General features: G+C 39.0%; 1 protein-coding gene across 1 annotated transcript in view; it reads right to left on the bottom strand.

Annotated features, from left to right (window-relative positions):
- Positions 1-625: 625 nt before the first annotated feature.
- LRRIQ1 (leucine rich repeats and IQ motif containing 1) overlaps positions 626-9,908 on the bottom strand; it is a 195,885-nt gene continuing 186,602 nt past the window's right edge. Inside the window, exons 23-26 of the mRNA XM_073651622.1 lie at positions 7,571-7,700; positions 5,396-5,456; positions 4,299-4,422; positions 626-1,035 (exon numbers count right to left, since the gene is read on the bottom strand). Coding sequence (XP_073507723.1) covers positions 902-1,035; positions 4,299-4,422; positions 5,396-5,456; positions 7,571-7,700 — 449 coding nt within the window. The 3' untranslated portion in view covers positions 626-901. The remainder of the gene's footprint in view (positions 1,036-4,298; positions 4,423-5,395; positions 5,457-7,570; positions 7,701-9,908) is intronic.

Here is a 9,908-nt window from a genome sequence, read left to right as displayed (position 1 = left end):
ATTATTCTGCAGTGCAATTTTAATGCAGAGTTCATGCATTGGAAGCTCCTTTCAACTGCTGCTGAGCACTTACTGTACACTATATTCAAACAACCTGTGTATGGAGGGACTAAATGTTTGTGCCTCCTTGCTCCCCAGAGGGAATTCTTTTCAGGCAGGGGAATTCCCATACACAGATTGTTTGAATAAGAATTGAACTAGCTGAGCAGCAGTTGAAAGAAGATTCTAAAGGAGCATGAACTCAGTATTATAACGGCAATGCAGCATAGTGCTTGGGAGAGAATGAAGCAAAATAAAGTAATGAACTTTAATACAAAATTCATAACTTTAAATGCCTGAAGGATAATTAAACAAAAACAATTTAGTGGCAAGTCTTTAGCTTTTACTCTGTAACATTTTTCATATCTAAGTGTCACTGAAGTTTAACATGGTGTATCAAAAAAATGTATATATTTTGTTATTAAAACTTACAATTGATTCAAACATCCACTAAAATATTTTTATGAAAAATCACATTCAAGCATTTTAGTGCTAGTCTTTAAATAAAAAAAATTTAATCCAAAGATTCCCACACAATCAGTTATTGTGTTCAAGTTCTTTACTGGTACAATATATCATACAAAATAAGGCAGAACATTAATCACAACAATGTCATATACTCTAACTTTTTTAATTAAATAATTTAGTTAACTGAAAAATATTTCAAACAAGAGCTTAAAAAATAATATGAATTTCATATATCACAATAGAAGAAAGAACTACTAGGAAATATCAGACAGACATTATTTTCAGAGTTTCCCAAATTTTTTTTTATTGTAAATCTGGATCCATTTAAGGATGGCATATATTTTGAATAATATAGAATATACTAAATGGTTCATCTGTGTATCCTTAAAATAAACTATTTATTGGCTTTTCCCTTCTTTTTTCCTCCTCCCCAGCCACCACTGAATTGAACTGGATTGTCTCGAAATGATATGCGTTCTTTCCGCTGAGGCCCAGAATTAGTTTTCACTGGTGCAAATAAATTTTTGTCTAAAGAACAAAAAAATGACAACTATATTAACACATTCAAATAGAGAGACAGATCTAAAACATGGCACTTGGTGAATTGTTGTTCATGATACCAATGTTGATCACTTCCAGATGATGGCCCTAATCCAGATAACATAGTTCAGGCATCATAGCTAAAACATGTTCGCTAAATTGAACGTACGTATCTACCGACAGGAGTGCAAATAATATACTGTATGCTATATGTCGCACCCTGTAATTGCTGGCCATGCCTCATAAATAAGTGACCCAACAATCTCATACTTAAAGGGAACCTGTCACGTAAAATAACGTTATTACCATGCAGATATGGGGTTGATCTGCAGGTTAATAGTGTTCTGACACAGTGTGATGCCGGCACTCAGAGCCCCGCTGCCAGGAGGAAATTAACTTTATTCCCTCCAGCAGCGTCCAGCTTCCAGTCATAAGGGTGCTGGCGCGGTTTCAGTCACTGCAGCAGCTGTAACCGTGCCCCCGGCACTGACTGACAGCAAGCTCCCCCCGCACTGACTGACAGCAAGCTGAATGCTGCCGGGGGGAAGAAAAGTTAATTTCCTCCCGGCAGCGGGGCTCTCAGTCCCGGCGCTGCACGGTGTCAGAATGCTATTAACCTGCAGATTAACCCCATATCTGCAGGTTAATAGCGTTATTTTACGTGATAGGTACCCTTTAATGGTGTTGTCCCAGGAAAAAAAGGCAATTTTAATTAATAGACCTTGGAATAATAATAAGTTCCACAATTGGATGTGTTTTCAAAAAATGTTCCTGTGCTGAGATAATCTTATAAATGTGCCCCTGCCGTGTACTGTGTAATGGCTGTGTCTAACCTTGCATAGCTGCTCAAGTTCATAGTCGTGATATACAACAGCTCCTAGCCAGGAGAAGAGGGGGGCTGACATAAGGCACTTATGATAAGTGAGTATAAAGACGAAACAGCGGTGGCTCACAGCTGCTGCTTTCTAAAGGTAACATTTCTCTACTGAGGTAACACAGGAGTGAGTGTTTCTGCTGTGTCACCAATCCTGTGAACTTATCATCATATATCAAGTAAGCGACAAATAAGCTCAAGGGCTGCTGGAGCTCCTACGACTGACTTGATATATATTGAGCTCAGAGTGCTGGAGATGCAGCAAAAACACTTGCTCCTGTGTTACCTCAGGCAGGGAAATGTGTTACCTCAGAAAGCAACTGCTGCGAGCCTTTGCTGTTTGATTCCCATTCTCACTTATCTTAAGTGACTTATGTTTCTCCCCCTAGCCAAGAGCTGTGGTATGTTCAGACCATGAATTGGAGCAGCTCTTTATGTCCGGACACAGCCATTAAACAGTACAAAGCAGGGCACATTTCTAAGAATATCTAAGCACAGTAGCATTTTTTGTAGAACATATTATTTCAAGATCTACAAATTAAAATGTACTTCGTTTGTGGGAAAACTTTAAAGCAGAAGAAAATAATAAGTGGAAACTACTGAATGAAGAATATATCACTGACATTCTCCAGTGAGATCATATCAAAAGTTACTGCAAAACCCCCCTACCTCCCCGAGTTGTTTTTTTCTATAGATTTTCAGTACAATTTTTGAAAATCACCAGTTCCAACAAATTCTTGTAGAGAGATTAGGAAATGCAACTGTGACAAGAAATCTGATGATGGAGAGCTGCAGAATAGTTTATGGCCCAGAATTCAGTCATAAACCAGCATCGCTTATAACCAAACCTTCTCCAAGTCTCTGGTCTAGAAGATCACTACAACCCAAATAAAATAGTTTATCTACATGTATAAATCTGCACGATAGCTATAAGGGATTTGAAATTGCCATTGTTAAAGAGAAATTATCTGTTACTTAGAGTTGATGCAAATTGATTCATAGGACTCAGCGCAGCCGCCAGGTCAGTCACCATAGCCATTGAACAGGAGCCCTGACAACCTCCTCCTACTACCTGGCAGCCGCGGCTCTTATTCAGATTAGCGCAACATCACATATGCATCACACTGCAATGATGATGTCGCACCAGGCTGGCTAATCAAAAGAAGAGACGCAAATGCTGGGAGGAAGGAGTCAGTTCTCAGTGTTACAGTCCAGTGGCCACAGATTGCTGATCTGACGGCAGGACTGGGTCCTGTGAATTTGATTTGCATTTATCCTTAATAATATATCAAATAATTTAATTTAAACAATTACCTAAAAGCTCCACAGTGGAACTTCCCTTTAAAGAGATGTCCAACTAAAATGTTATGTTACTAAGAATTCAGAAGGCGTGCCACATACAAGTGCAGATACTTTGGAACGCTGGTTTCGACAGTCCTTTTGACAAGGTAGACAATTTTTAGCCTGTTTGCATCAATGATAGAAACCTTCACTGTAATCTACAACCTGCATCTGCAGTGCAGATCTTCTAACATGTTTGTTCTAGGTAATACTTGCATTCACCGTAAAGTAATGATTCTTAAAGGGGTATTCCCATCTCCAAGATCCTATCCCAATATGTAGTAGGTGTAATAATAATAATAATATTAGCAAATACCTCCAATTAGAAATGTAGTATAGTATTTTTGATTCGCTATGCCACTTACCTCATGTGCAGGCAATACAGGACCTTAGGTATCCATGGTTACAACCACTAGCAGCTAGCTAACTAACTGTCACTATCAGAGGACGTAACCTTGGATACCTAAGGTCCTGCAACGTCTGCACATGAGGAAAGAGACATACCGAATCAAAAATACTATACTACATTTCTAATTGGAGGTATTTGCTAATATTATTATTATTACACCTACTACATATTGGGATAGGATCTTGGAGATGGGAATACCCTTTTAAGCATCCTTTCATAAAATGCCACATTATGGTGCTCCTCTTATCTGTTATCGCTCACAGAACAGTATTAACACGTTGACAAATGAAAATTGCCACCCCCCCCCCTATACATAGGATGTATCTTTACACACTCTAACATTGTCAGCACTGATTGGATAATGTACAGGGACATGCCCACAATTGGTAACACCCAGCTGTCAATACATTCAGAAATTTATAGCAAGAATAAGAAAGGAATGGCACAATACATCTTGACAAGGTACTGCGCCATTCTACCTCCTGTCAAAAGAACTAATAGTTTCATAGTTTTTAAGGTTGACGGTAGACTTAAGTCCAAAGAGTTCAACCCATAACCTAACATGTTAGGTTCTCTTTAATATGTCATCAGATTTCCAAATGCTTACCATTTAAATTTATAACTTACTAGAAGATGTCCCAGAACTTCTTTGAGTTCTCACTTTTTCTTCTCTGTTTCGAAATACTGAACTGCCAGATTTCACCGACAACAGGTCTAAGTCATCAGCTTCTTTGCTTAGAGGAGCATTACTCTGAAAATTGTGACAAAACATGCAGATCTAACTATTCCAAGTGCAAAACTCATATCAGTGCTTAAAATATAGGAACTGTCATTGCTGGTTCCAAGCTCTTCCTTTCATCTTCCAGAACAGGTTTGATAATGCAACCAGACAGATGACTTCTCTCATTGACTATTATGTCTGCATTACTTTGCAATGGGTGAAATCTACGGTTGTTTTCCATTATATACTGCATATATATTTTTTGGATAAGCAAAGCTAAGCATCACTGCTGCGGACCAGCTTTTAATAGACTTGTGAGTAGTGATGATCGAGTATGTTTCATTAACCCTTTCTGGAGAGCACGTTCGGGTGCTCGCCGAGTATTTCGGCGTGCTCGGGATTTCTTTTATTGCCGCCGCATTCTAACAGCCGTGACACTTGCACCTGCGGCGACAATAAAAGAAATCCTGAGCACGTCTCGGCGAGCACCCGAGCGTGCTCGCCGGAAAGGATTAATGAAACATACTCGATCATCACTAGTGAGCAGTCAAAAGATTTTAAATTTTCCATAAACATGTGCATGGACAATATTTCACTTTTCTCATATGAGTTTTTAGTAAAACATCTTTGACATTATCAGAAAAGTAGAAAAGAAAAAAAATGAAATAATAATAATATAACCTTGAGCCAAAACAGAATGTAATCTCTAACAATAATAAGGGAGGGATGAATAATCAGCATGCAAATTGTATCTCAGAGTTCTGGTTCTTGATGTAAACCATGCCAGTGTCACCAGTAATGTACGCAGTGTATTAACCAACACCTTGATGCAATTACACATGTATTATTTAAGGTTTGCCATCTACAATCGGTTCCGTGGTGTGCTTAGCACATGGCCATTTATTGTATGTAAATATATGCAGAGTATTTTCTCAGAATATTTAGCGGTTAAGATAGAATCAGATAATAATCCCTAAGGGAAATATACGGGATAATATCTTACCACAAACTGGACCCGTCTTCCATTCAGAACGTCATGGTTTAATTCAGGCAAGAAACGCTTTCTGCAATAAAAGGACATAGAATGATACAAACTATAGACTTGATTCTATACCACGGGGCTAGAAATGAGATGGCATTTTCTGTATATGCATATTCATAAATCACAGGAGTATCACATTTTGGGAGAAATATAGAATTGTGGTCTATACGTGATTTATAGAAACTAGGATAAACCATCCAAGCTGTGCACATGCAGCCCATGACTAGCCGGGGTAATGCATAAAATGAACCAATATGTATTTTTATTACCTAAATAAAACCATTGTATTAATTCAATGTTGCATTTTTAGCAGCTGTAGTGAGAAGAGATGAGCGAATCGGTTTGAAAAGACTTTGATGGGAACATGTCAGCTGCGCATGTGCAGGGAGGCAGCTGTGGCACAGGGCTCAGCCAGAAACAAAATTTGTAGAGCCAGCGGTAATGGCTATCTGAGTCCTACATCATCACTGCCTCCTTGGGTATGTGCATTGCACCGATAAAGCTGGGGAGTGTACACCCAGCTTCACAATGAATTGCCAGGGATTACCATCCATTAGTAAGCTAAAAAGAATAAGTGCAGAAAATATGTGCGGATGTTAGATGCAGAAAAGCTGCGGATTTCAGTTTACATATCCGCACCAAATTTGCAATGTGTGAATCGACTGTACCATAGATACTTTTACTTGGAACACTTGAATTGTATAATTTGAGTGTTTACCGTATTTTTCAGACTATAAGACGCACCCCCCCCCTAAATTTTGGGGGAAAATTGGGATGCGTCTTATAGACCGAATGTAGCTTACCAGGGGGACGGCGGTGGCAGGAGTCGGGCGATACTGCAGGTCCTGCACTTGGGGGAGGGGGAGTCTGGAGGAACGATGCTGGGGCAATGCTGCAATGCCCAGGGTGGTAGGAGGGGGTGTTTAACGGTCCTCTGTGATACTCGGCGGTGCAAGGGCTCCACCAACATTTTGTGAAAGTCCCGAGCCCTCGGACTTCCATGTTTCCTATCCTCGTCTCTCGACATCTTTGGCTCCTGAGATCTCGATCTGCGCAGGCGTCGCCTCCGGCAGCCATTTTCCCGGAGTCCACCACATAGGAAACATGGAAGTGCGGGGGCTCCGGACTTTCACAAAATGTTGGTGGAGCCCCCGCACCTCCGAGTATCGCTGATGGCCGTCAAACACCCTCTCCTACCACCCTGGGAATCGCAGCATCGCCTCGCAGCGTCGTACCTCCGGACACCCCCTCCTCCAAGTGCAGGACCCGCAGCATCGCCTGCAGCATAGTCCGACTCCTGCTGCCGAGCACCGCTGAGAGCCCCTTCTTCCAGCCTGGGATGGAACTTGCAGCATCACCCCACAGAGTCGCACCTCCAAACACCTCCTGTGTCCCTGCTCCACCACCGCCGTCGCTAAGCTGAATTCGGACTGTAAAACGGACGCCCATTTGACGCATTCAATTTTTTCCTCCTGAAAATTTGGGGTGTGTCTTATGGTCCGGTGCGTCTTATAATATGAAAAATACGGTATATGTCATGTACTGAAATCCCATGCATAGTTCTTTATTAAAAAATAAAGAAATATTATATGCTGCAGGTAATTATTGATACCAGGTCTACAAAAATTTTTTTTTCCAGGTGCCAAGGTTTTTTGAATGGATTTAGGGTATTTTGAGGGTGTTGAATTCAAAAATCTCATTACTTTTGCTGAATTGGTTCTAGCTTTTGAGATAATTCATCCATGAAAATAATTCATTCCCCCAATGCGACTTGTGTGTGATAACAAATGAATTAGCTTTTGGTCTTTTGACTCTTTAACAGCATCTTAAGTAATGAAATATCCCATATAATTATTTTGTATTTCAATTTGTAGGCTAGTTCTAAAAGAGACTTTTTGAAGCCAGAATTCTACTATAATTAATAATTAGCTATTAAATATCTCAGAAACTAGAGCCAATGTAGCAAAGCCAGAAGTCATTCTTAATCAGCACCATAAACTTAATATAAAACTGTTCAGACATATGTTAAAGGAGATGGTGTGAACATGGCCTGATCCCTTTCCATATACATATTGTATGAGGCACGGTATTCTGTATTAGCAAATCATTTGTACAATAAGAAGACCATTATACCACCTGGATGATGCAGAACGATTTGTATTGATGTCTCCACATTGTGTATGAAGCCATTGATAAGTAAGTTCTCTACTTCTTGCTAATGCTTCTACAGGGAGTTCCTTTAACTGACATGATTCTTCTTCTTTACCTAAGAAAAAAGTTATAAAAGCATTATATAAATGTATGAAAAAACGCAGGAAGGAAGAATATATGTGTACCCACTTGGTCCACTTCCACAAAGTTGAAAAATGCAGAATGAAAAGAATACCTATTAGTGATGAGCAAATATGTTCTGCGATCCCTTTCGGTGAGCATGCCCGGGTGATTGCTGAGTATCTTCAGAGTGCTCGGGTGTTATGTTTGAGTCACTCCGTGTGCATGATTTGCAACTGTTTGACAGCTTTAATACATGTGAGGAATGCCTAAGAAACAGGCATTTTCAAACAGTCGCAATTCATGTGCACAGAGTTACTCAAACATAACACCCAAGCACGCTGAAGATACTCGGCGAGCATGCTCGCTCATCACTAATACCTATATAACCAAACTTCAAAGTTCGAAGTCATGGCTATCTTGATACATAGAGTACATCAACAATTTACTAATAATACAAGTGAAATCGAAACTGAAGGTCTTAAGCGCTTAGATATCTGGCTGTGCCACCCATTCCCTGCAACATTTGCCATGCGATGACAGCTTGGCAAAAGGGACTCCCTAATAAAAATATTATTAGAAACTATTTTTATTGAACTTTCCCTTTCATAAATAAATTATTTTTCAACCATTATTTTTATTTTGTTTTAAACTGCCCAGAAGAGATTAAATTAAGCAACCATAAAGCGAACTGTCCTCAGTCCATCAGAGCAATGAAAGGAAGAGCCTTAGCTAAACACAGAGTGAAAGTGTCCTTCATACCACTTTACTTTCTAGTGCAATGCAGTAGAAATACAAAATAATGTGGAAAGTAAATCACACAGCTTGAGGAAAGGAGGGTATTTTTTAGGTTAGGCTCCCAAACTGAATATTTGGTGTGGACTTTCTGCACGCAATATTCACAGCATTTAAATATATCAGCAAAGTGGATGAGTTTTAATTTAATCCCATCACATGCTTGAATCCATAGGGGAATTGGAAATTGTGTTTTTCACATCTGCACCATGAGGTTTCCTGTTGCGGAAACACACCTTTACAAAGCACATTTTACCCATTCATTTCAATTGGAAACCCAAGTCTGCAGATTAAACTGCTGGCCTGGCATTTTTTTATGCATTTGCACAACGAAAAAAACACAAATAGAAACATATAAATAAGTGCAGAAAATATAATTATAATTTCACTGTGTATGTGTCATGTACTGAAGTCCCATGCACACTTCTTTATTAAAAAAATAATAATAATTGATGCTGCAGGTAATTGTTGATAATAAATAGCACACGCTATCCTTACATTTAGTTTTGATGTCTGAAATTACATTGGGCTGCACAACTTTAGAGGGACATGGTTCATGTTACTGAACTATGTCAGGCTTCTGAAGCAGAAATTTACAGAAAACCTTTCTAAATGACTATTGAACTCCATTTTTTGACACTTTAGGCCTTCATATATAGAAATCGCCGATATCATAGGGAACGGCCAACAATCTAAAGTGTATAGGAAAAGAGAAGTCTCTCACAGGGAACATAGGAAACTTGGCCCAACCAAGCATTCCTGTGTATGGGGAAGTCAAGAGAGACAGCTGTTGGACGAACAATCTTATGTGTAATTGGGCCTTTAGAAAGGTGAAAAGCTTACTGTTCATTTTTTTTTGCTTATTTTGAGATCTGACTACATTAAGAAAAATAACATCTTCGCTGCAAAAATCATCCTTTTCTTGCCTACAATGCATAAGCCGTGGTGCCACCAAACCTATAAAAGTTCTTCAGAACTTCTCTTATAAAATATATTAACTAATTCTCTTACTTTTAAGTCATGGGTGCACATTCTTTGTCATTTCTATATATTGGTGGGGTCCCAGAGGTCAGATCCCCACTGATAATAAAGTGATGAGATTTCCTAGCAGTTCTCCAACAGTTTATATGATGGGAATACCCCTTTAATGTATATTTATTCATCAAATCCATGAATGACGAACGATAGAGAAGTATTCCAAAAAAGTCTTTAAACCTTTATTCATTTAGAATTACTTACGGTTTCAAACCACGAAAAAAAAAATATATATATTATTTTTCCCATTTCGCCTCTATGTTTTTAAGCTGCCTTGGGAAAAACAATTTAACAGCCATTGCCTCAGAAGCATTACCAATTGAGGAGCAACTAAAAAGCTGAACACTGAAATTTCAGAAATAGAAACCAAAGT

Source organism: Phyllobates terribilis, unplaced genomic scaffold (assembly GCF_046119375.1).
Source record: "Phyllobates terribilis strain yellow unplaced genomic scaffold, ASM4611937v1 Scaffold_11__3_contigs__length_659146591, whole genome shotgun sequence".
Taxonomy (NCBI): Eukaryota; Metazoa; Chordata; class Amphibia; order Anura; family Dendrobatidae; genus Phyllobates; species Phyllobates terribilis.
Note: the sequence above shows the minus strand (reverse complement) of the source record. Positions and strands in the feature narration are given on the sequence as shown.